Source organism: Xenopus tropicalis, chromosome 2, assembly GCF_000004195.4.
Source record: "Xenopus tropicalis strain Nigerian chromosome 2, UCB_Xtro_10.0, whole genome shotgun sequence".
Lineage (NCBI taxonomy): Eukaryota > Metazoa > Chordata > Amphibia > Anura > Pipidae > Xenopus > Xenopus tropicalis.
In genome coordinates this window covers 159,785,226-159,812,339 of record NC_030678.2, presented here as the reverse complement: position 1 = coordinate 159,812,339, position 27,114 = coordinate 159,785,226, and the positions used below count along the sequence as shown (strand labels likewise).

Genomic DNA, 27,114 nt, shown 5'->3' with positions numbered 1-27,114 from the left:
CAAGAAGTCCTGTATCAGCGGTTAATGGGCAGAATAATACTAAAAAGGGTAGAGATCTGTCTGTTAATGAAAGCAGTTTGAAATGTGAAACTGCAAGTGAAGGTAATGTGACTAGTTTAGAATGTACTGGTCATGCCAGGCCTTCTAAATTGATTTCTAATTGTGCCGAGTACAGGACTGATAAACTGAAAGACAACAGTTCAGGAAAACAGGTTTCTAACCCCCTGCAATCTAGAAAACAGCATAACAATGAAAAGGTGTCTGCAATACAGGCTTCTCTCCCTGCTAAACAGAATTGTAACAATTCAGTTAAAAAACACACAGAAAAGAAAGTGTTTAGGTGCTATGTGTGTTCCAAAGTTGGGCACATAGCCAGGTATTGTACCATGAAAAACTATTATTGGGATAATAATAATTGGTACAATGAAAGAGAGAATTGGAATTCCTCTAGGTGGGGATTTCAAAAGAAAAGTAGGAATGGGAATACATGGATCCCATATCAGGTTCTTAAAACTCAGAAAGAAAGGCTGAGTGCAGAGAACTCCTATCTCCAAAAGGCATGGGAAGCATTTAAAAAAGAGTTGGAAAGTATCCAATTAGAACTTTCTCAAATTAAAGGAAGAAGGGCTAATGAGAATAGAGGGAAACACAATGTGAATATGCCCTGACTTTTTCCCTTCACCAAGTTTATATTTTACAGGATAAACAAGGATTCAAGATTATGTAAAGGAGAATTCCGTACCTTACCTTGTCCTGTGGAAAAAAAAAAATTATAGAGGACCTTATGTATTTGTTTTTTTTTCCTTTTTACACAGAAGGAGAAGCCTCTAAATTGGTTTGGTACAGTCAGGTTATACAAATTCAAAAACATTTTTGGGTTTTAATAGTTAGAATGACCTGCACTGTGAGGGAGTAAAATGGCTGCTGCTTTAGTTTAGTAGGAGAGTAAAAAAAGTACTGAGGCACAATTTGAATTTTATTTTTGATATGATTTGCCTGAGTCAGATTTTGTTTTTTTTACTCTTTGTATTAGCAGCAACACGTTTGTGACATTTTTACATAGAGTGCATGCTGCTTGATAACTTCAATATATGTTATGTGTTTCTGTATCAAAGCAGTATTCAGTCTATAGTTTTTTTTCTCTCCAAAGTTTGTCTTTTGTTGTTTGTATTGTAAGTTTGATGTGTGTGTAAAGTCTTCAAGGTGGGGTGTTTTAAAATCAATTCACTCTACAAGTCTGCATTAGAGTTACCAGTCCAGTCTGTTCTATGCATCTCTAGTTACAGCAAATTATGTTTATGGTCTGTACCTGTCCAAAACAGCTAAAACAATGATGTTCCTTACAATTGTCTTGCTCTATTTAGATGATCAGGCATGAAACTGAGGGAAAATACTGAGACAAAGATGACAAACATCTCACTAGTGATTTGGCTAAGATAGTGCTGCACACTTTAGTGTAGTATATCTGTTTAATTTCCTGAAGTCAGTATTGGTTATGGTCACACCTATCCATGAATTGAGGTGCTAATCCCAGCTATGCTGATTAATAAAATGTGCCACAGAGTTTCTCACCCTACTCCACAATAATAAAGGATTTTCCCTGTTTGGTCTCTGTTATATGGTAACTGTGGTAAGCAAAATGTGTTGGGTGTTGCAAACACCAAAGTTTAAAGGCCATGGGTTACTGCAGAGGCCTAAAATGGGATCCAGCCCAGACATGGGTGGAGCAGTGTCACGTGGGTAAGTGGTGTGTACAGCGCACAGACAATGCAGCAAAGTAAGCTGGAAACAAAGCCTCTAAAAGTGTGTGGGATTTTCTAACTGGCAGAAGGGTTCAAATTATGAGTATGAACTGTGAGTGTTTTTATAATTAGGTTAAATATTACCTCACAGTACCCTAAAACTTAAGCCTGTGTGAGTGTTATATAATTTGGGTCTCAGTAATCATTTCACTTTCAGCACAAATACATATTATTCATTAATGGGTATCCCTGAATGTTATACCTTTTTGTATTTAGAGGGCTCTTTCCTTGTGAAGTCCTTCGCCCTCTAGGTGGGGATTTGTAAGAAATTGTGTATTTGGGTGCCATTATTTGTGATATATATAAATATATATATGTGTGTGTTTGTGGCTCTATTGTGTTATACACTGAGTATGGGGGGAGCTCTACTGATTATTAAACTGATTACTATAAACCAGTTTTTCAAGTTGCACCCGAAGCCAAATCTCCATATCTAAGGGTTTTTCTGTGGATGGTGGGACAGTACGTCTCAGAGAAGCCATAAAACTCAACAGTTACTGACCAATGGGCAAGGTGTGGTTTTTTATCAACCCCATCTGATCAGTTGGTATGTGGGGGGCAGTGGCTGAAAGGTGTATAAATGTGTGCTGGACAGAGAACTTGGGGGGAGCAACCTGGGGGAAGAACCTGGGAGGAGCACCTGGGGACTGGATCAGAAGTGACCGGGCAGGATGTGAGACAGACCAGAGAGGAGGCTATGGCAAGGAATCAGACCGCCATGTTCTTTGTTCATCGGTAGCTATAATGTAGATTTTGTCATTAATCTTTAAATGTAAATAATGTATAAATATTGTTTTGTGTTAATTAATCTTTCATTGTAACAATCCATCGATTTGCTACTCAATATATTCATTTTAATATACACTTATTGGTGTGGGTTATTTGTCTGCTTCTCAAAAGAACCGGAACCCTAGTAAGAGGGGTGATTGTTAATATTATATTATTATTATATATAGTCAAAATCTTACACCCAGCTCTGTACCCAGCATCTAATGACATAGATATAAAACATGGCCTGATTGTCTTGCTTGTGGTCTCCTTCAGTGCCCATCACCTTTTACTTTGGACATTTCTACACTATTATTCACTTCTTTGGAAAAGGCAAATCCACATTAGTTCCCTCCACATCTGTTATGATACTATCCCCAAGTGTATGGTATTGTTATGCTGCACTCTACTCAACAAGACTATCATATCCAGGTTGTTCAATAATCCTAGGCTAGGGGCTAGCTCAACTATTCTTCTAGGGCAAGTTTCCATTTTTTTGATTACTTTATATTTCAGGTGGCATCATTCTAAAACTGTATATCCCAAGGGGCAGGATTATCAACATTATTGTCCATAACCGCATTGTCATGTGCTTTATCTTACCACATTGTCTCATTAAGATTCACATGCTATGGTCCAGCTGACACAGGCACAAGGGAACTTGGCACTAGGATGTACCTGGTAGTGACATGGCAGCATGTTCCATGAAACAAACTGCTCCCTTCAGTTAGAGAGCAATCTTACTGTCATGGCTGGGGTGTCATTGGGTGATGTTGTAAGGAAGCAGTTCCCAAACTGTGTAACTGGCCAGGATAAATAGAATGTGTAATTACCCACTGGGCCGTCCATTGATACATATACCTGTTACATTTATTCATATACCTTTTACATTAGAGGTGCCCAATCAAATGTTAGAGCACAAAGTAGAGCTGAACCCACAAAAAAAAAAGTCTAAATACAGGAGGTCCTTAGCGTTTTTATCTCTCACTGACTGGACACATTTGTGGCCCGAGGGTCAGGCAGCTTTATGGCCGTGCAGACATGAGCATTCATGAGTCACATCATTACTGTTTCATGTGAGTAATTCCAATGTTTAATTGGGCCTTATGACAACATAAGAATAAACAAACCATAACTTATTTTTCTATACACTGCACTGCCTACGCCTTACTATGTACTCAGATTTAGAGAAATATTTGAATCATGTGGTCTAGCGAGTTTTATATTTCCAACTCCCTTCTCACTGAAAAATAACATTTGTGCAGTTTGCACAGAGATTTGTACCGCTGGAGAACCTGACTTGGGCGGGGTTGGGTTCTCCGTAGTGAGGGGCTTTAGCTGTCAGGGTATTCTATTCTAAACTATTCTATTAATTGTATAATGAATAAAGAATCATTTGTGCCGGCCTTTTCTTTACTCTGTAGTTGTGTGTACAGGACAGATTCCCTCTCTGTTCTGCCCTATAACATCTCTCATGGATACGATTGTGCTTGGCCTCCTTATGTTTGATGATAGGGTGACCAGGGAGTGCTTATAAATTGTGCTTCCATTTTGGATTACAAAAACCCCACGCTGTCCATTATTATAAGAGTTACGCAAGGGCTGTCCCAATTAGAGACAGAGAAGAAAAACCCCACCCTCAAATAAATGGCCTACTGGGTGTTTCCTACCCAAGAGCAAACTTGTAAAGAAGTTTAAAAGGGTTCGACTTGATGGATGTAATCCCAAAATAACAATTTGCCTAATGAAAGAAAATCTGATTTTAAAAATTTACCAATATACAACAAATATACAAGCATTTAAAAGTTATTTATACCTGTAATTGCTAATAAATATAGTATTTGCTTATCTCTTGACCTCTCACTTTCAAAACAATGTTGCAAAAATCAGCTCTCTTCCAGCAAAGACTGGTCTGTGAGTCAGCTGCTTCCATTACATTGATTCACAGGTCAGAACCATCAGGAACAAAATGGAGACAAGCAGATATGGTTTCCAGTACAGGTATAGAACCCATTATCCAGAATGCTCAGGACCAAGGGTATTCCGGATAAGGGGTCTTTCTGTAATTTGGATCTTCATACCTTAAGTCTTCTAAAGGTTCAATAAAACATTAATAAACCCAATAGGATTGTTTTGCATCCAGTAAGGATTAATTATAGCTTAGCTGGGATGAAATTCAAGGTACTGTTTTATTTTTACAGAGAAAAAGGAAATCAATTTTAAAAATCTGAATTATTTGATTAAAATGGAGTCTATTGGAGACGGGCTTTCCGTAATTCGGAGCATTCTGGATATCGGGTTTCCGGATAAGGGATCCCTTACCTGTAGTAAAGAACATTAAAGCTATTCACAATGTGTAATAAATATTTCCTGGAAATTTGCTTAGAATTACATTCTCTGTCATTAGGCAAGGTTTTATTTTTGGCCTGACATTCCCTATAAGACATTTTTCTTAATTCACTATGTAAACAGAGGTAGGTAGAAAAACAATTTTGGGTAAGGTGTAAAACATTTGCAGGGAACTAGGTAAAACACACTATTAATCACATGATAATACGAAAAATCATATATCAAAGTTTCCTTTATTATAAATCAATTTTACAGTACAAAGTTAAAATATATACATTAATGCTTTGTTTTTCCCCAGCCAGTGGCTAAGGCTTTCCATATAGATGGGATGGAACCATGTTTGGTGCTAAAGCAGGCTTCTCGCCCTGGGCTGACGTACTGGCTGTAATGTAACAATAAGCTATAAAAACTCTGTATGAAATGGCACTTTCTGAAAAAAATTGTTTTAAAATCTGTGGGACAAACATGTTTTTTTCCAGTTAGGACCAAATTAAATTGTCATTATCATCTCAGTGCAAATGCAGCCAAACATGGTTGTGTCTGTAGTAGTAGCGTTTGGTCCTGAAAGTACCTATCAGTTGTACAGGAGCAAACAGACTGAGCCCTGGGGTACCTTAAGCTCCTCCTTCCAATCCGCTGGTTGCTAGGCACATTCTGTAGAGTTACTAGAGTTCCTCCTTGCTCCTTTTCTTCCTGTGGCACTGGCACATAGCAGAACTGTCATCTGGCTGAGGGACATGTTCCATATTCTCCCGGATTTCAGGCTTGCTTGTTTGCCGCTTGGCATAGTTCTGTAGTATATGGGATGGAAAGTGTGTTATTTACTGTAGATGGAGAATCAGTGGCTGGAAACAGTTCTCCAATGGATTTTAGCCCCAATCCTGCCCAGGTGATCCCAAAGGGGTACCAGTGTAATATAGGAGGATAGGTAGAAACACTTAAGTAACCTCCTACCCTGGTTACTTAAGTGAAGTGCTTGTGCTGTGCCAAGGCTGGAAAATTTTAGATTTGGGGGAGACATACCCATAGTCTTGTACTGAGGTGCTCTTAAGGCTTATGGTCAGAGTCAAGTAGTACTGGTGTCGCCCTACTTAGGTCTCTTGGTGCACACAGGCCACTTACCACTCTCCCCCTTCAATTGCTGCCTCCAGTGACTACACCGCTATATTTAATGTAAGAGAGGGGCCAGGGAGTGGGCACTAAGGTGCAGCAGACCCTGCGGTCTGGGCCCCCCCACAAACGAGGGGTCTGATATATATATTTTTTTGTATGTAAATCCGTTTGTACAATGTATACACCTATTTATTGTTCAGCACACTACAACACATTGGTGCTCTATACATGTTTATAATAATATTAATGAGGGAGGATAGAGCAGAAGTACAATATGTATCATTGTTTGGGCCCTCATTTACTAACACAGTTAAATCTGCCCCTGTGCAGTAACCAATTAAACATTTGCTTTTGGTAATCTACCAAAGGTTCAATTTAGTGATACACTTTCCTGCATCAATGATAAAAGCCACATTTTAGGGCAAAGACACATGGGGCGGCTAATCTGAGTGGCGAAAATGTGCAAGCGAATAGTTGCAGCGACTTCCATTGTACGTTGCGTTGACTAATCGCCCCGTGTGTCTTTGCCCTTAGGGGTTTTATCTGCTCCTTTGTATTTACCATCTAGTGCCACAGAGGCAACGGCACCCACACTGCAAGCACTGATTCATCCTATGCACTATCCCACTAACCTCAAACAGTTTATAATAATAGCAGTACAGCCTGTGAGGTTGCAGCAGTTCTCTGGCAAGTGTCTGTCCTTCCTTGGCAATCTGTTTCGCTTCTTCATCGTGATCCTGGGAAGAAAATACACGAGTCAGAAGAAGGAGGCCAGTCATGCAAACAGCACATACAGCCCATATCCAACTACTGAGAAACATACAGGGAATAAATATGTACCCTCTACTGTAAAATATAAGGACATTAGAAGGGATTCCATAACCATATCAAGATATAAAAATACACAAAATAGAGACTTTTTAAAATAGAAGTATAGCTTTTTAAACAAAGGATAAGTTGGTGAATTTCAAAGAGAACTAGACTCGTGATCTTTGATTTAGTTACATTCGTGATGAGAACCTGCCAGGTTTGGTGCTTTAACTTTATCTTGTTGCTAGGGATTATTTACCCCAGTAACCTGGGAGTAGTTTGGAAGTCAAAATGGAATATGAATTTTAGAAAGAAAAAAGATAAAATGAAAGCCTCACAGCTAATCTGTTCAATGACCCTGACAAACAGGAAGCATTTTCAGTTGCAGGCTGCAAGGAGGCAGGGCATTAAGACAAATTACATGAAGGCAATTACAGAAAGTTTATTTAAAGGCAAACTTCCTTTTTCAATATGCACTAGACCCCTTTTAGTAATCATTTCTCTGTGTATAATGGACAAATGTACAGTATATTCAAATTATAGTCCAACTTTAGGGCTTTAACGTCTTTCTAGACATTTGCTTGTAGAATGTGCCTTAACCTAGAGAGTATTGTTTGACAATAAAGGGCAAGTTAGAAATTAGAATTATTTGCTTTAAATGGACTCCTCCCATAACAGTGGTAAATAGGTGGTGCAGGTTTTGTTAGATATTCGCCTAAAAAATTGCTTTGGCTACAGCTTTCAGGCAGTTCTTATAGTGGACAAAAGGCAGGCAAGCTTTGACTTTCAGGGAAATGGCACACTGTAGTGATGTGCGGGCCGGCCACATACCCACAGGTTGGAGGGGGGGTTCGGGCCAACCTCTGCACTACATATTCAGGTCGTGGGTGGGTTTGGGTTGAGCTCTTCTGCTTGCCTTCCTTGGTGGCGGCCTTACACTACTGGCTTACTGATTCTATATAGGCGCGCGCCCACCCACGCCCTGCACCTTTTGTGATGTCAGCGGTGGGCGGGTCGGCACAGGTCAATAAATAGAGGGGCCTAGCCGAGTTAGGTTTGGGTACGGGTTTCCTCAGCCTGCGTTTTGTACACAGACGGAGAAAAGTGGATCCGCTGTCATCTGCTCTTTCGTGTAGCCCCATTGGCAGACTAAGTGGATTTTGGTGTGAAAATGCAAACTTTTGTTGTTTCCGCACTGATATCCGCTCCATGTAGCGCCACACAGGTCTGTAGCCAACACTATAGCGTGAGCGAAACCATATAACAAGACAACTTACCTTCGCCCACTGGATCTTTTCTAATAAATCACCCAGATTCCTTTTGAAGGGCACATAGTGTTTCCATGGCTTGAGTCCACTATAGAAGTGCTCGTAGTACGGGGAGTCCTGCTTCAGCACAAGGCTGTCCCCCAACATGAGGTATGGGAATCTGTAGGCTGCCACTGTGCCATCTACATTCACTTGGTATTTGTACTGAGGGCAGGAAACAGACACAGTCAGAATTATTTTACTGGGTATGGAGGAGATTTATGCATAGTGTATGTTATTGGTGCATAAGGTATCATGTTAAACTATATTAAACTCACTGGGGGTCATTTATATAGTTTGCACAGTCCAGAATTATTCGCACAGTGAAAATATTTGCCCTGCCCGTGTTTATATTCATAAAGCTGGTCAAGACTAGTGCACTTAATGTTTTTTAAATAGGGCATATTCACAAATTACAAACTCTGTGTCCGAGTTGCACCACAATTTTAGTGGCGGAAAAAAAAGCTGATTTCGCAAATTGCGATTTTATATTTGCGAAATGAAAATCAGTGCTATGTTAGCACATAATAAAAGTGCACAGAGGGCTCATTTGGAAATTTTTGTATGCAATTCGCTATTCACTTTTCACTGTGATTCCCAAAAAAAAGGAAAAGACGTGCACAATGTAAGTGTTTAGGGAAAAACCTTTATAAATGACCCCCACTAGCAGCTGGAAAGGCAAGTGATTCATCCTTCTTGATATCAAGGAAGTCGTGGCCGTAACCAGCCATGGATTCATATGGTGTAATGACAACTTCCATCTCTCCATAGAGTGCATAATAATTCCTACTAATTTTCTCTTCACTGGCTGCCCTGTCTCAATGCCACTGAACCCCTATGTCTTAAGCAATTGTGTTATCCTGCCATGCCCAGTTCTGCAGCCCTCTGCAGCATTACATTAAGAGCAATGATATATGTTAGAGACCTGCGTGGGTCCAGTTGGGCAGATCCATGCCCTACCCGGACCCACAACAAGACACTAACCTGCCACCTTTCCTTCCGACCCCCTTGTCCATGGGTACCGGAAGTGCTGATCAACCAGGCAAAGGAAAAATAGCATTAATGTCAGGTGTGGGAAAGAGGGAACAGAGCTGCCCCAATTCCCTAACCCTGTGGGCGGCACTTAGGTACCGGGTGCATGGGTGCCTTGTACCTACGGACCGCCCATAGGGTTAGGGAATAGGGGACTTTCTTCCCTAATACCAACTGCTTCATGTATTCTGTGGGTACCCAGCCCAGTACAAGACTCTAACAAACATATTGCCAACTGTTTGGTCAGCTACTGTAAGAATATAAAGATTTTACTGAGGCCCCAGTAATGGTCACACAACAAGGGGAATTCTATTTAAAAAAGAAAAAATAAGATCCCTTAATGCACCCCTAAATCATGTTGATCAGGCACAACAGGTCCCAGTTCATCCCTCTAATATATTTGTGTATTTTAAGTCACTTGTACGAACAAAAAGCATTATATGATAATTCCAATCAAAGTGAAGGCATTTAATGACTTGAGGAGATTATTTTCTGGTCTAAACTGAATTATACACAGCAGTTTCTGTACCAGCTAAACACTGTAATACCACAGGCTCTACTAACCCACAACAACTAATCAGATGCTTTCATCAACAAAAAACTGGTAAATCAACTGTTTTTTGGTTGCTATGGGTTACTAGACCCGAGCAAAGACAACAACTTTTACATCATTACTCCAGTGTCACGCATGTGGCGCTTCAGATTGTTTTGCTTGCGCACTAGTAGGGTTATGTTATAAACAGCACTAAGTTTGCCCAAGAGCAGTAACCCATAGCAACCAAGCAGCAGGTGGCATTTACTGGTGACCTGTTTAAAATAAAAAATCTAATTGGTTGCTATGGGTTTCTGCTTTTTTTACATATGGGGGTTAGGCACTTACATTAAAGAAATCAAAGAAGCCGATAAGTGAAGCTTTTCCCAGTTCCTCCTCCAATTCCCTAAAGAAGAAATACCCCGTTATTCCAGCATCTAGGAGCTCCGGGTGCTTCCTTGACATGTGGACAAGTTGAAGACGCTCCTCGCGGCTGTCTCGTCCTCGGAAAAAGCCCTGCTCAGTTTTGTTACTCCAGGAAGGACCTCAAACATCAGGGAAATAATTATTTTATAATACATCATATAGCCAAACAAGTTTTTTTAGGCAGTTTATAACTTATTTGCGATGGGGTCATCTTTATACATGTAAGGACAGTCATGTGATCCATCTTGGATGGACTAATGGGATACTGTTATAAAAGCTGCCTACAGCCAAGTAATTAACATCAACCACTCTTATCAGCTGATCAGCCAAACATTCACTTGGCTGCCTTTAGTTAGCTGACATGGGCAACATTAATTTTTTCATTAAATCGCCCCATATATATGTGCAGTAAAAGGGAGACAAACCCCTACCAATTCAAACTGCAGCCTGTGTTTCAGGCTTACAGATAAGGAGGAGTTCACTATACAGGGGCTTATATGTGAATTGGCTGATTAACTTCCTTCTCTTAAAATTGTAGTAGGAATGTGTTAAACCCTAAGGAAATTAAGTTTCATTTAAGAAGGACACAGGGTTTTACTGCTGATTCAATTAGACGGTGGCTATTCCGAGTTGACTTTGAAAATAAAGTCTAAACATAAGGGCTGGGTATAGAGTAATAACAGCTTGTGTCTGGGCAATCGTACCATCAGGGGCTATAGTTCATTTAGTAGTATTACATTATCTAGTCTATAGAGTAGTTCCTATAAGGAACTTACCGGTGTGTCCCTGAATGGAGAGAAGGTCGTTGGTCACCCCACGGAGAGTCTCAAGGGTTGAATGAGTGATGTCATAAGTTGGGAGGATGATGTCTCTGGAATCAGCAGAGCCACACCAAGAGATCATTGGCAGAGGCCCTGGGGTGTCATTGGCCTTGCGATGTTCCACTGGCCAATCGCCAACATTAATATAGAATTCAAAATCAGGCAGACGCACCTAAACAAAAATGTATTTCAGAATTATCCTCACAACATGGCAGCAAGAACCACATGACTCATCTGGCCCAAGGCATCAACAAACAAAGCTAAAATAAAGCACCTCTGTCTAAAAATGAAATGAGCCAAACCTTGGCAATTCTCCCTATATATGTTCTGGGGCCTTAGAGGAGGCCCTGACGCACTCGTACCTTTCTTGCCAGCGACTGCAGCATCTCATCAGAGAACATTTTGAAGTCGGTGTATCTGCCCATGGAGTGCCGGTAGATATTGTTATTGAGAACAGTATAGTGTACAATGGCTCCTCTGTCGGCAAACCTCTTGGGAACCTCATCTAGCATCCTGGTGAGGTCGATGCTTGGGAAGGGGTCAAAGTCTTTAGAAATCTGAGCTTCTGTATCTGGGCAGGAAAGAGTCTCCTGCCATGCCTGAGGGTCTTCTTCTGGGCAGTCACAATATTCATGATAGACTGGACCTAGAGGAGCAACAGACAGGTGAGTATGCGTTGCTTCTCAGCCATTGCCACCCTTTGTGTTACGCTCATTCCTTCTGCCTGCTCTGTAGGGAATAAGCCTAAACTATACCCACCAATGACGGCTACTCTCTCATTTATCAGAAAGACATCTCTTTGAGTTGGCTTACCCTTCAGTGTATAAGGGGACTGGGCAACATGCTTGTCTCCATGAAGCACCTCGATCATTAGCCCCTGGTTCCCAGTGCCGTACATGCGGTATCTCACCAGAAAGGAGCCATCATTCCGGTCTAGGGGATCCGGTACATGAATCCTCACAAACTCTTTGGCAAGGGATTTGATAACAACCCTAAATGCCCTTTTTCCTAGGAAAAAAACATGGTGGTTCATGCGTGTAGCTGCTAGAACATATATCTATATAGAAATGATAATAATAAAATGACCAAATTTCAGGCTTATTTACACCAGGAGATTTGTTTTCATTTTTTTTTTACCAAAAACTTTCAGTGCTTTTTTGGCAGAGTGTTAAAGGAAAACTAAACCCTAATTAAAGAAGTAAGGCAGAAATGTACATTATGTTTTGGAGGCTCTGAACCAGCACTTTAGCAAAAAAACAACCCAAAATATGGGGAATCAGAGACATCACTGACAAATACCACAAACTTAAAAGGGCCAAGTGCTTTTGTGCAAGTAATATGAGGGCTGAATTTACCATACATGCAACAATGGGCCTAGGAATCGGCATTGCGCACACCTGTAAGACCCTGCATTGTTCACACCTCAGACTGTTAAGATGGCCATACAAGGGCAGATTTATGCTGCCGATTTGAGTCCGATTTGGCAGCTTACCTGCTTGTGTATGGGGCCCTCCGACAGGTCCCCCAGGTGACCTGTTGATCAAACAAGCTTGATTTTCGCATCGGATCAAGGACCACATTAACGGCCCATTAATGTGGTCCTTGTTCTGATTCCTCATATCCCCTTTATTGTAAAGTGAACTTGTTTCACATATACATGACAGGTAATATCCCTGCAGTGAGTGCCTGGTGTGCTACAACCATTAATGTGGGTATGGTCTTAAAAGTTCATGATAACATGGGTGTGGTTTTAAAGGGAAATGGTCAAAACTGGCTTCCATTATAGGCCCTCTACCATGTTGGCCAGAGAAATTCCAGCCCTTGGTACCACGGAGGTTGGACAGCACTGATTTAGCATAAGGAGAAGATGTTACAACTTAGTAACAATCACACTAACAGTCGTGGAATGTTGGGTTCTACAGACCAAGTGTGGTCCCATAACATAAGTATTGCAGTGTTTTATCTGGTTCAAGGTGCAGACTGCAGACAGATTTTTTTATTTTTGTGATAGTTTGCCTTTAAGGCCCAGTGAAAAGTCCCAGTTTGCACAAACACACTGCTTATACCCTACCCCCCCCCCCCCCCAAGGGAATGCCCAGCAGGGGCCTAACTCTAACGATTATCGATCAGATTGGGAGTGGGCAGTGCAAGATGCATCCTGGGAGATAAGTGTGAGAAGGAAGTAACTGCCTGAATGTGATCAGATAACAGGAAGCAGTTACAGATCATGGGCAGAGATACAGGGGTGGGAAGAGCAATGTAGATAAACAAGATTCTCTCATCTTGTAAGACTCACATAAATCAATAACAATATAAATACCCCCCTGCCCCCCTTATGGACCAGGGCACAGGGAACAGAAAATACCCATAAACTTCAGGTGCCATTGGGCAAGGATCCCATCAGGTAACTGAATGTTCCTCTGCCAATAAATTACCCCAGTTGATCCCAGCAGCCCATAGCAAATAACTGAATGCTGGTTTCATCCACCTACGTGGCCAAACTGGGCATAGATTCCTGTAAAAATGTCCATGTTCGGATACTGCTTTAAAGTTTGACTGGCAGGACTGGCACCGTTTGCCGTTAAAGTCACAGGAGCATCAGGAAATTGATTCCCCCATACATACATAGATAGCCCCAGTATTTATTGCAGAAGGAAAACTATTCCCCATTACACACGGCAGCATCAGGGCACATACAGACAGAGTCGGCCTTAGGTCAATTGGACCTATTGGGCCCAATAGGGTCACTCACCAGGGGCAATAACATAAATATCTATAGCCCCCCCCCCAACAACAATTACTCAGTAATGCTGCTGTGTGTTCTGGGGCATTAAACACAAAGTGGGCACTGTATTCATACTGCTACCCCAGGGTACATGTCTCACTGTGTATAGTGTGATTAAGGGGACAATAATCACTGCCTCACACTGTATATAGTAGGCTTGGTATGTCAGCGCCCAGTGCTTGGGGGCCACTTTGTGATCAGATGTTGGGGGCCAATGGAACAAGAGAAGTGAAAATGCGGGGTTACACCATCAGTCAGATGGAGAGAGCAAAAGGCAGGGACTATATGCCTGTCCAGCCCTGGAACCCTGTGCCAGCTGGCAACACCTTGTGTAGGGGGCCCCACTAAAATGCTTCCAATTGGGCCCCACAGATTATAAAACCAGCTTTGCACACAGGGCAGCATCAGGGCGCAACGCCGGGCAGCATCAGGGCGCAACGCCGGGCAGCATCAGGGCGCAACGCCGGGCAGCATCAGGGCGCAACGCAGGGCAGCATCAGGGCGCAATGCCGGGCAGCATCAGGGCGCAACGCCGGGCAGCATCAGGGCACAACGCTTGTTGTCATGGAACCTGTTACACTATCATCTTGCCATTGCCATACCTGCTACTCATCCCATCCCCCCCTATCAGTCTGTGCCAGAGCAATGAGCAGGTAGGTACCCGGCCCTCTGAGAAGCAGCCCGTATAGCTGATAACCTGTAGCTGCCTGTGTAATACCAGAACTTCTAAGTCCCACACCCCGGCTGTGCTTTGCCCTGATTGGCAGAAGTTAAGCCTACCTGGTGAATGGGTGAAGTTGCGCCCCCCGGCGGTGACAGCCTGTATGTAGAAGTAGCGGACCGGCAGGACTATGTCAGGGTGCAGCCCCGGCCCCCACACCAGGCTCCTCTCCGGGCTCAGAGTCTCTGCGCTCCCACCGGCGGCTCCAGGCGAGGCCCAGGCCAGTAACAGCAGCAGGGCAGCCCCGGGAAAGGGCCGTGTCCGTCCCATCTGTCCCCCCACCCTGCTGCCTCTCAGCTACCGGCTTATTCAAACTCACTGGGGGGAAGTGGGGCAGGGCCCAAAGCTAACGCGGATTGGTGGGAGGGCTGGCCAATCAGGCGCTACAGTTCCGCCTGTGCAATGAGAAGTCCGTCCCGGTACTTGGGAAGTGAAGGCGGCGATGAGTCCCAAGAGCGATAGTATGTACTCACTGGGGATAAACTGCACAGCTCCTGCCCATGTCTGGCCTGGGATTATACTGACTTTCCAGCTGAACTGCAACATTTAGAGCCTGTCAGGGGATTGTGGGAGTTGTAGTATAACAACAACTGAAAGAGTCCCGTACAAAGTGTAATTATGCTGCATACCCATCCCAGCCAGGAGCTGCAGTCTCTGCCCTGAGAGATAAATATTTGGGGTTTAATAAAGTGTCTTTACTTGCTCAGCGGGGCCAGCAAATACAGCAGGGTTCCATGTAACTAATGACAAACTGCCTGGGTGTCTCTATGCAAAGGAAATGTGCCATTATATCCCAAGCACGCAGCCCGGCATTATACCCCCGGTGCCTATATCCCAAGCACGCAGCCCGGCATTATACCCCCGGTGCCTGTATCCCAAGCACGCAGCCCGGCATTATACCCCCGGTGCCTATATCCCAAGCACGCAGCCCGGCATTATACCCCCGGTGCCTATATCCCAAGCACGCAGCCCGGCATTATACCGCTCAGTGCCTATATCCCAAGCACGCAGCCCGGCATTATACCCTCAGGGCCTATATCCCAAGCACGCAGCCCGGCATTATACCCCGGTGCCTATATCCCAAGCACGCAGCCCGGCATTATACCCCCGGTGCCTATATCCCAAGCACGCAGCCCGGCATTATACCCCCGGTGCCTATATCCCAAGCACGCAGCCCGGCATTATACCCTCAGTGCCTATATCCCAAGCAGGCAGTTTGTTAAGTTTAGGCGGGTTGGGGCTGTTTCGGGTTTGATTGCATGAGTTAGCGAAAAACTGTGTAGTTGATGTGTTAACCCTTACAGCTGCCCGCCTGGTCATGTGCGTCTGTGGTGGCGTTCGTGACACCCCTGGTAGGACTTTCTGCTTTGCCCTGAGCCCCACATACAATGGCAGCAAGGGAGTTCCGCTGTGTGTTGTGGGAATCTAATCTTACTTTAAGCTTAAGTAAAGAAATGTTGCACATTACGTTTTGGGTTCTGTACCAGCCTACAGCAACGACAGCCCTTTAGCAGGGAAGATCTGTGCCCCCAAAGATGCCCCAGTAGCCCCCCATCTTCTTTTCTGCTGATTCCCTGCCCATACTCTGTGCTCTGTGCTGCTGTCTCTTACCTGAGCTTGTGATACAGGGCTGATTAGTAATCAGTTCAGATTCTCATTACATGGCAGTTCTGAAACGAGTGCACTCTGCATCAGAATTTAATATTCAGCCCTGTTGCATGGGTTTCTTTGACAGCTAAACCTCTTATTGGGTGATTTCCAACAACCCCTAAGCCCAGAGCACACTGAGCATGTGCGGTGTCACTGACACAAAGAGACCCAAGGTGGGAAGCTCCTGTGGACAGGAGCTCACTGTTAAAGGGCTGCTGAACCTCTCTGCTGTTACAGGATATAAAATATAGAATTTTCTGACACCCTCTTATGTAAAATCTGGATTAGGGTGCAACCAGTGCAGGAACTGGGGCTGGGAATTCCTATGCACCCAAACCTGAACCATCCACGTCATGTGACTCTAAAGTGCTGAACATCTGAAGGTGGCCTATATTTATTCACTCATAATACAGTGTTTTAGATTCTGTTCCATTTGTAAGGTTTGGATTGGATTGGTCGGTATTCTGAGCCTTCAGCTCCATTACTGGTGATTAACTTTATTTACTCAACCTTGTAACTGTACAAACGTGCATTGTGCTCCGTATCCTTCCACCCTGAGATGTGCTTGGTGAATGCCAGCTTTAGGCAACTTATTACCAGAGTCAAAAAAAAAAAAAAAACACACAAAAATGTTTGTAACATAATAACTATATAAAACATTAAGTGCTCCATTTAATTTATTAAACAACAAAAATATATCCTTTTTTTCTCATCATATTGCACAGAGTTCAGATTCCACAAATCCAACATAAATAAACCCACTTTTTACTGGACAGAGACAAATATACATAATTATATATACACGCCCCATAAGGGGATTTAGGGGGTTCTCCCAGTAACAATATGGCTTCTGCTGGAAGTGACTGTTTCTAGCTGGTGCTACAGTGTTGTGTGACAATCCCCACTGCTGCAAGGGAAACCAATTGCCAATGACTTTTGTTTAAATGATATATTTGCTCATTTTGTTCACTTCAGGATCAGTTGATGTGCAAAACTGCCATAGTCTACTGTATGTATCAGTACTGTGACCTAAGTAGAAATAGCTGGTACCTTCTCATTCTGTACAAAGGCAGCTTAGCTCTGACTATGAAAGGCCTACTCTGTGTGTTATACACCATGCAATACACAAAGGTATTGGATTATGTGAATGTAACACCTTTTAGAAGGCTCTGGGCACTTTTTTTTTCAATTTACATTGCAATTTTCTCTCCTAGTTTAAGAGACAATAGGAGTTTTTACATTGCCACTGTGATGAATTTGAAAGAGCGCCACCTGCTGTTCATAGTCTGCACTTCGTGAGAAGACTAAAAGTCTTGCAATGTTGCTCTACTTAGACCTGACCAGAGAGATATCACACGATTTCTCTTTGCTCATTGGCATAATTTAATGAAAAGTCTTGAACACCACCACAAGACTTTCCTCTTCTCACTAATGTAACTTCCTGCTGACCGTGAGCAGGGAGCCAATAAGAACAGCAGGTGGCACTGTAGTTTTAAAGTCATTCTGTTATCAATGTAAAAACTGCTCATTTAGACCACATATAATGTAAAAGTGCTCAGACGAGCCCTCTGGGCAGTGTTTCCATTCGTCTGTTTGTGGACATTTTATTTCATATCAAAGACCAAACTCATCTACATGTACAACCCAGTGGGAAAACTGCCACAAGCAACCTATTGAAACATAACTCACAGAGTCATATACCTTGTCCATGTCATGGTCTCATTTGTTTCAAGGGTATTACATTTCGTTTCCTGCAAAGCAAAAATCATTTTTTCCCCAGTCTGCAGGGGACGGAATATATAATACTATTAATATGGTTACTATATCACACAGCAGTTTGTCAGTGTATCTAGTAATGCTAATTGGGTCAGTCATTGGCTAATTTATTTGCCTTTTGGGAGAGGTCCATGGACCGTGGTACACTGCCATGTCATGTACTTTACATGGTAGTATTTATATATGGCCAATGTTTCAGTAAAAATACTCTGACATCCTTAAGAATAGCTATAGCAAGCCTGCACAAAAAATAGTATGTGTGTGTGAAGGTCAACATGGTAGCCAAAGGGCTAGCTCACACCATTCTCCCTTGACTATTTCAACTGCAAGGCTGCCCTTTGGATGCCATGTTAAGGTGATGGGTTACGTATGTTTTTCACCATTTCTGACAGTTTCGTTAACCTATCTATCTACTGAATGAGACAGTAATACATTGCATTATGGCTCTCCATCTGTACGACTTCAAGTCCCAGCATACCGTAGCCTGCTAGGTAATGTCGAGAAATGCAAGTCATCTACAGGTGCCACGACTCAAAGAGAAACTCTTATTATAAGCAGGCTATATATGTGGAAACAAAGTCACAGAAACAGGTCAAACACAGATAACGAAGATCACAGAAGAAAATCACATCTGATACCATTAAGTCACGTAGAATAAGAACCCTTTTAGAAGTGCTTTGGCTATAGTATGTGTCCCTGCAACATGGAATATTAACTCACCATCATCTGTGGCTATAAGTGAAAGTCATGCCTTCCCTCTGTAGAAGCTGCAATTGGTCCTTTGATTAGATTAGAAAAGCTGGACTCAAATTCATATTTAGTTCCAGTATTGCACATATATAATATATACATAGAGACAAACAAGCATTAAGGCATCCTTTGGATGCAATCTCTGGACATAATAGAAGCATTTAGACATTTCGACAACCTTGTCTATAGAGGTATGGCTCTTAGAGTTCTGTCTCTCTATCTAAGTCATCCAAGTAATACTCATCGTCCGTAGTTGTATCTGTTTCAGGGTCGGAACGATTGACAGCCTCATCTTCATATATATTGAGGAAACCCTGGGGACACAGTAGATAGGGTGAATCTCCATCAGAATGGTATCGTGGACCTTGAGAATTGCGATGCTGGTGTGCGTCACTTCTCAGAAAGCCAGGGTTTTTAAGAAAACAAGGTCTCCAAAGCCTGCCTTCTGTGAGCGCTCTTTTTACATTGTCCAAAAAAGCCTTTTGCTGCTCCTCCCCAAATATACCATAATCAAGAGACTTAGAGGTATATACAGGTTTGTGGGGGTAGCTTGTTGTAGTACTTGGACAGTTGTGATTTTCGTCCCTAATCAGATCATGTGACAATTGTCTATTATACTTCGTATCGTGGACATCTTTGCATACAGAGGGACGTACATTACTGAGCATTCCACCAGTGCTCTTTGAGGAATACCGACGATCAGTCTTTTGTTTCGTCAGCTCGTGTTTGTCTCCTACATTCAACCCTTTTAAACTTTTTGATCGGTGCAAGTTTGAGTGCTGGTTGTTGGTTTGGTCCCCCCATTCTTGCAATTGTGGGTCCAAGGGATTCTGATACTTGTCATTCATTGAATAGAACACATATGGGGAGTTTGTGCCATCGTTCATCCTAGTGCTGCTATCAAATTGTTCCATGGACGGCAAACTGCTAAATTCATTTTCTGGTGGACCAGTGTCGTCACAGGAATAAAGAAACCTCCTAGTATCAGTAAGAGCCTTCATTTTATTTTGAATATATTCCGGACAGTATGGAGGTTTGTTTCGATGTAACATTTCACTCACTTTGCTGAAATTTGCCTGGTTTTGCATGAGTGGTTCGATGCTTGGTGAGCTGGAGATCTTACTGTACTTGAGCTTGGGTGGGTTGAAAACTTTTGTTTCTTTGGAGTTGAGAGGAGAAAGCTTTTTATCCTGTGGCACGCCTTTGCAATGGGAAGCATTTTGATTACGTATCAGATTATCACTGTTTATAAGATTATTTATATTGTCTTTCTCATAACTGGCAAGTAACGTAGGTGAATAATCAAGGTTATCCTTCCAGAAGTTGGGATCAAAGGAATGATCAGGAGAGGTTTGTATTGGAGGTTCAGCCTTGTCGGGAGAATAAATATTGTTTTCACAGTGCAGGTTGCTATGTTTTTGAAGACGCTTCCCAAAATCCCTTTGATGACTTCTCCGGCTTGGCAACGTATAATAAAAGTCCCACTTGTGCTTAGTAGGAGACCCAGAATGGAAGTGAGACGGATGTCCTTGAGATAAAGGCAAATCAGTGAGTCTGTCCTCAATATCATAAGACAGAGATTCTTCATCTGAAAAGGACATCAGTCCTTGTTTAAGTGGTATGTGTTCTATGTTGTAGGGGGATGATGGTTCCCACATGTCCTGTTGCGGATAACTACTTCTCTCATCAAATTCATCACAACTAGGTATAATATTTTCCAGCTGATCAGAAGAAGTTCTATTAAATTCCAGTGCCTGAACCTTGTTTCTTATATCTTCAGGAAATAAACCTACCTCATCTTGATGGGGAAGGCTGTTGTAAACTGTAACCAGCTTGTGGTACTCGGTCTTTTCAATATCAGACAGAACATAACCTCTGTTGTTGTAGACCTTAGTGTTCTCGAACACTGTTGAAAAGGAGAATGATGTACAAGAATTTGGATAGTTTGTACTACAAGTAGTCACAGAATTGACTCCTACAGAAGTTGCAGAGCAAAAGGACTGAGATGTAATGTTTTGTCTGAAAACTTCTGGAGATGGAGTCAAATGCTGTTTTACCAGGTTAACGTTCCGGGTAATAGGTGGACTTATTGACATGTTACAAATATCATCTGGTAAATCTTCACTTTGATTATAAAAAGGAGACATGACTGAAGATTCGGATAGCTTTGCTGGGTGCACACCCTCAGTTATAGCATATTTGTTACGGACATTATTTATCAGGTTTTGGTTGAAGTTACTTTTAGTTTTTATTTCTGGTTTGGCAAGATTTTCTGTGTTGGAACTTTGTCCACTTGTTATAGTCTGGAAACTCAGAGGCACACCATTAGCTGAAGAAGGAGTTCCTCTGCGGCTCTGCACAATGCCCTTGCTGTACAGGCTTTCTTTCTTCTTGCCATTGTTATCCTGGCTATTAAATATCTGGTAATCGTTTGTAACTAGAGCACTATGAATCTGTGGGTGTGTTTGCTCCAAGACACCTTTCCCAGGCCCCATGTCAAACTGCCTGCCATTTGTAATGTGATTTGACGTTCTATCCTGCGTCATCAGGTTATGCGATGATTCTGCTATTCTCGACTGTCTGTTGTTATTATTATCAGCTTTCTTCTGTCCAAAATCCATAATTATTCCTTTGACAGAAGATTCTGAATGACCTTGCCCTCTCTTTTGTATATTATTTAATTCATTTTGATGGATGGTTCTAGGCATTTCCTCTTGTAATGGATCTCTTGTGTGTGACACAGTTCTCATTCCCTCGCTTTGTTCTGTTGTGCTTTTGGTTGTGACATTGCAAGACTGTACAGCAAGTTGTGCTAACCTTTGTGACGTTACAGTTGGGCATTTTTCTTGTTTGCCACATGTCATATCAGATACAGCTTGAATGTTGTCTCTAGAAATGTTGGTGCTCAATAAAGGTTCTTTGGGTTTTTCAGATCTGTTTATTGAAGCTGTGCCCAGATTAATACTAAAATGGATATTTCCAAGATTAAAATCGGTGGACTTCAGATGGGTTGGTATAGTGTCTTTTTCCCTCCAGTCACTTAAATCAGGAAGAGAGGATGAGTTTCTGATCTGTGTTCTTAGGGCATCAGAATGAAATCCATAGATATTCCCCCCAATCATTTGGTCTTCGTGTTTGTAATCTTGGGCAGCACAGTTTCTAAAAACCTCAATTGCATGGGCATTTTCTGGAGTAATTGTTTTTCTAACAGGCTCTGTGAAATTTGTATCTATATTTAGATTTATGAAAGAAGTTGCCTCTTTGTTTGTATGTGTTGCACCAGAATGAAGGGTATTATGTTGCATGCGTGACTGGGGAACAACATTTAACACCTCAGGCAAAAGAAGGCTTTTGGGTTCAATGGACTCCTGCCGTGCATTCACTTTCATGTCACACTCAGGCTTATCACTTAGCGGTAAGCCAAGTTGCTTTTGTTCTTGTATGTTGTGGGCAAGATGGGAGATGGCTGAATCGGTTTCATCCAGTGATAACTCTTTGCTTGTTTTACTCCTCTCGCTACCCACAGTTAGATCTTCTTGTATTACTTTTGCTGTGTTGGCTTGCATGTCACATGGGATCTTGTGTTTGTTGCTGCCATTAGTATTCAATGTGGCCTCTATTGCTAAATTGCTCTGCCTTATGCTTCTTGTTGAATGCTTTGTGCCTTTATCCCCACATTCAGTTTCCATGGGTTTTCTGTGATATTTCTTGCTAGAAGGAACAGGGAAATGTTTAGGCTCCATTTCAGTAGATTTAAAAGCATTTTCTTTGTCTTCCTGCTCCCAAACTCTGTTGCCGCCTTCCTCTATATTTTTTCCTGAAATTGAGACACTAGAGTCCGATTTGTGCACCCCAGTGGGGCTGACTTGGCAATTACTTTTAAGAGTTTTTACAGAATTTGCGTTATTAGAGTCATTGTTGTTTAACCTAAATTTGTTTTTGAATTTGTAAAGTTTATAAATGCGGTTTTGTTTAGAAGAGTCATTGTGACTGGAAAGATCCAAGTCAGACTGAGTCCTGAAAAGTCCATTATGTGTTTTTTGCACCTCGGATAAGATATTTTTATTGTGGAAAACTTCTGCGTTTACATTTGTTGTATTGACCTTATTAAATTCAGGTTCCCTGTGAGAGTTTCTGTTTCTGTACAGTTCATACATTCGGTTTGGGTTAGTAAGGTCCATGTCAGACTGAGTCCTGAAGACACTGTGGTGCTTCTCGCTGTGATCAAGAGTTGGCACCATATTCCAGTTGACAGAGGAGATAGGCGGCCTCCTAGGTTTATGAAACCTATTCTTCTGTTGCTCAGGGCTGTTCTTCTCAATCATTAGCGGTGGCAGACTTTTTGCAGAAAATGTACCAGCACTGGGAGCAGAACTGGGTGCTTTACTTGACACAGCTGAACACAGGGAAGGACTTTTTTCCACTTTATTGTTCTGTGAAAGTTGATGCCTTGGAGCCAGGTAGGTGGCACACGTTCTATAGCCTTCACTTATTGATACAGTTTGAGGCTTTTCTTGGAAATATAAAGTGCTACATTCAGTCCTGGGCTTTGGCATGTTGTGAAGAGAACCACCATCCTTAGGATGACTGTCTGACCATAGGCTTGTCGCACTTCTGTTGTTCTTAGCTTGTTGGCCCTTCTCTTGTGCTAGTTTCTTGTCCAACTCTCCTAAAACTAAAAAGATACACAGATTAAAAACATCATGCACATTGCATTCTCCCATCCACAATATCAAGAAGAAAAGTGTTCATATAATAACAGAGACAAGCACTGCATTCAGGACACAATACTGCTACAAGATAAGGATAAATGGCAGTTGCAGTCTGAGACAAGTTAGAACTTCAGAAAGAGCATTTTATTTAACAGCATCAGTGTTAACAGCATCACAATAAAACTTCAACAGAAGTGTACTCTGACAGAGGAGTACTGATAGTAATTTAAATAAATTGTTTTTTTTCATGAGTACCCACGTGTCCCAGGCTGCTATCTACTATTTAGAGCGACTAAACAACAGAGTAGGAGCGAGGGGTACCCTACCACGCTGGGGGAGCCAGGGGGCAACCCTACCATGCTGAGGGAGCCAAGGGACGACCCTACCATGCTGAGGGAGCCAGGGGACGACCCTACCATGCTGAGGGAGCCAGGGGACGACCCTACCATGCTGAGGGAGCCAGGGGACGACCCTACCATGCTGAGGGAGCCAGGGGACGACCCTACCATGCTGAGGGAGCCAGGGGGATGGCCCTACTGTGCTGAGGGAGCCAGGGAACGACCCTACCATGCTGAGGGAGCCAGGGGGCACCCTACTGCACTGGTGGAGCCAGAGTGCGACCCTACCATGTAGGGGATGCCAGGGGGAACCCTACAGCAATGGAGAGTGAGAAATTGGGGAAGCCAGGGGTTGACCACACTGTGCTGGGGGAGCCAGGGGAACCCTACCATGTAGGGGATGCCAGGGGGGACCCTTCAGCAGTGGAGAGTCAGAAGTTATTGAGCAGCACTGAGAAACAAAAGCTATGACTACACAGCATTGCAGAAAACCAGCAGTGTGCATTTTAGTCTGTAACTGTCCCTTTCACAACTATCATCGAAGAGTTGTTTTTTCTCTCCGTTTCTGGAACAAGCAGAGTTATGTGTGTATAACAGGCCCAGATGTTATGAGGTTAATATAATTTGTTGACTCAAGCAAAACAAACACAGAACAGGAAAAGGGGTGGCTACATAAGGTTGGGGGCATCTACTGGCAGCAACTGTCCCAGAGCCAGCCATGTTATTGCATGTGAACTACAGTGCCCTCGCTGTGCTGATTAATGTATCCAAGCCATACAAACTCATTTCTTTCTGGCCAATTAGAGAAAAAATAGGATTGCTGTGTAATTAATGTATTTGCGTTTCCTTCTGCCTTCTCAGCTTGAATCCTCCGTGGACGTTCCCTCCTAGAGTTATCTACATACACAGGAATGCGTGAGTCACTCCGACACTGCTGTTGTTGCTCTATATTTATTCAGTTAAATGAAATTCAGACATACCTACCGAACACACATGGAATCAATTAACCAGCAAACTGGGTACAATCCCATCAATTACTGTGACTTATTTATACTAATGATTTTATTTCTATGACAGCAAAATATTTATAATTTAACAATTACACAGCTATTGCTTAATCTTCTATTGCAGACAAAATCTCCAATCAGATGAAACCTCTGGTTCTATAAAAGTTTTCAAAATTCAGCCCTTGTAGTAGTAAATAATCGGGTCTTTGCTTTTATGTTATTTTGTAGCAGACTATTCCAAATTAATTGCTTTTTGGTTGCTATTAGCAACTGCACTTGTGCAATTTGCTGCATATGTTTGTAAATAAGCTCTATATCTGCTACTACCCAACTTACCTACCAGCAACTGATGCTAAATTACACTGTTTACATAGCAAATAATTCACTCTACCATTTACAATTTTATTTTTGAACCAACAAATGTATTTTTAGCTGTAATATTGGTGTGTAGGCGCCATCTCAGTGCATTGTGCCTGAGTCTGAGCTTTCAGAAGGAGCCAGCGCTACACATTAGAACCGCTTTCAGGTAACCTATTGTTTCTCCTACTCCCATGTAATTGGAGGAGTCATGGCTGGACTTGGATGTTTTACTATTAAGGGTTATTCTCATATCCACCACTAGGGTATGAGAGCATATTTAGCAATACAGGTGTCAGGTATCTGCTGTCTTGCTACTTTCCCACTGTTCTGCTGATTGGCTGCTAGCCCCACGAAAAAATGCAACATTTGAAAAATGGATTTCAATGCAGGATTCTGCTAGAGATCTGTTGCATGAACTAATGCATTTTGTAAAAAACTGTAAAAACATGTTTTGCCGTGATAGAATCCCTTTCAGTTCCAGCCTCGAAGACAACAAAACTAAGTTCTTATTTAGATTTTTAGGACTGCTAATGATATCAATTTTGTCACAATACATAATATTTAGTTTTTTCATAGACACATGTTAGCAACCATTTTGCTGCTTAGTTATAGACAGTCCTACCCTTGATCTTGACCTTAAACTCCACCTGCTTTTTGCTAAGTCCTACCCCTTGCGCTTATGATATAGCTCTGTCCAGCCATAATACAGATAGTTTCTTGGAACAGGTGAAAGCCTTGGCTGTTTATCATAGCTTGAGTCTTATATAGACATTTTTTTTAACAAAGGGAAGCCCAGTATTACAATGGTTTCTCCTCAATCTGCCAAAACCCATATACCTTCAAACGCCTCTTTTTCAATTTCAGCATGGGTCAGTGGGACTTTGTGTTCTTTGGTCTTCTTTCCAATGGTTTCAAAGAATTTTATTGTCTGTCTTACACTCCTGGTAGAATGGAAGAATTCAGCCTGGAATCAAAAACCAAAGGCAGTTTAATAGCATATAAGCAAAAGAACGGTTTTATAGGCACACTCACTTAAGGCAGTCTATTGGGTTATTGCTGATAAAGCAACCTGGTTTGTCACATTTGCAGTGATAAGAGAGAGCTTCAATAACTAAAGCTTATGTCACATTTAGGGAGAAGACACACAGAGCTACTAGTAGCAGCTACTTGTAGTGGCTACTAAAATAGACAATGCTGATCATTTAGTGATAACTGTCTTTCCATGTGTTTTAGCAGAGGCAATTCTCAGTATTGTCTATGGTAGGGTATTTTCTGGAGTTTAGTAGCCGTGAAAAAGAAGCTGCTACTAGTAGCTCAGTGTGTCTTCACCCTTAATGTCCTCCAGTGCTGTATGACAGGGGGTTTGTATTCATGTCAATGGCAGGAGAGACAGCGGGAGTACTGGGTGTTTCTGCACTGGCTTAAGCACACAAGTCTTAGACCATTTAAACATATAAATTAGAAGTAAAATTAAATACCAGTTTATAAAGCTTCAGTTCAACACTGTAAAAGTGCATATGCCAGAATTTACACCAAAATGATACACTTGACTTGGGGAAGTCCAATGAACTGTATGGGAGGAAAATGGTGCAAGTCTTGTTAACCTGCATATAAAACTGGGTTAGGTATGTACATTCTTACTCAACTGTAATAACTACTCTATTTTACTAGCTACATTGGTTTCCAGGCAATGTTGCTAGACTTGCCCAAGTTTCTATGCATGTTGCTACGCAGTCACTTTAACACTCTTTAAATACTTTGACGTTTAAAGTGTATATGAGGCCCAGACTGGGATTCAGAATATGCCCAACTACACAAAGGCCCAAACAGCTCCCCACTAGCCCAATAAATAGTGACTGTCTATGGCATCTTACAGCAGCCCCTCTGGCATTTGTCGGAACCCACAGATTGGCAGTGTGGGGCTGGTGTATATCGCCTCCCTTACATTTTGTTCATTTAGTTTGTTCTGTTTCCTTGTGATGTATATCTATATCTGTGGCTGCTGTTAGCTGTGTCCCACAGTGGGTTGCATTCAACTCCTATGTGCTATCCGCA

The 27,114-nt window shown here is 42.2% G+C and overlaps 2 protein-coding genes across 3 annotated transcripts in view; both read right to left on the bottom strand.

Annotated features, from left to right (window-relative positions):
• Positions 1-5,133: 5,133 nt before the first annotated feature.
• Positions 5,134-14,774, bottom strand: poglut3 (protein O-glucosyltransferase 3). The gene is made up of 8 exons (NM_001127103.1): positions 14,526-14,774; positions 11,774-11,968; positions 11,323-11,606; positions 10,916-11,132; positions 10,062-10,258; positions 8,120-8,314; positions 6,665-6,769; positions 5,134-5,710 (listed from the first exon to the last, which is right to left on the bottom strand). The coding sequence occupies exons 1-8, from the start codon at positions 14,734-14,736 to the stop codon at positions 5,585-5,587; spliced, it is 1,530 nt and encodes a 509-aa protein (NP_001120575.1). The 5' UTR covers positions 14,737-14,774; the 3' UTR covers positions 5,134-5,584.
• Positions 14,775-16,775: 2,001 nt separating this feature from the next.
• Positions 16,776-27,114, bottom strand: part of exph5 (exophilin 5) — a 48,530-nt gene continuing 38,191 nt past the window's right edge. For both annotated transcript variants that reach the window (XM_002934939.5, XM_018091743.2), the window contains 2 exons: positions 25,897-26,023; positions 16,776-23,317 (listed from right to left, as the gene is read on the bottom strand). In XM_002934939.5, coding sequence (XP_002934985.2) covers positions 18,843-23,317; positions 25,897-26,023 — 4,602 coding nt within the window. In that variant the 3' untranslated portion in view covers positions 16,776-18,842. The remainder of the gene's footprint in view (positions 23,318-25,896; positions 26,024-27,114) is intronic.

What these genes read in the sequence shown, in the direction of transcription:
- poglut3 (NM_001127103.1), bottom strand. Translation starts at nt 14,736, where the DNA reads ATGGGACGGACACGGCCCTTTCCCGGGGCTGCCCTGCTGCTGTTACTG. An exon ending in CTCCATTCAGGGACACACCG is followed by an intron (nt 10,259 to 10,915) that starts GTAAGTTCCTTA and finishes CTGATGTTTGAG; the next exon opens with GTCCTTCCTGGAGTAACAAA. An exon ending in GCTTCTTTGATTTCTTTAAT is followed by an intron (nt 8,315 to 10,061) that starts GTAAGTGCCTAA and finishes TCCTGCCCTCAG; the next exon opens with TACAAATACCAAGTGAATGT.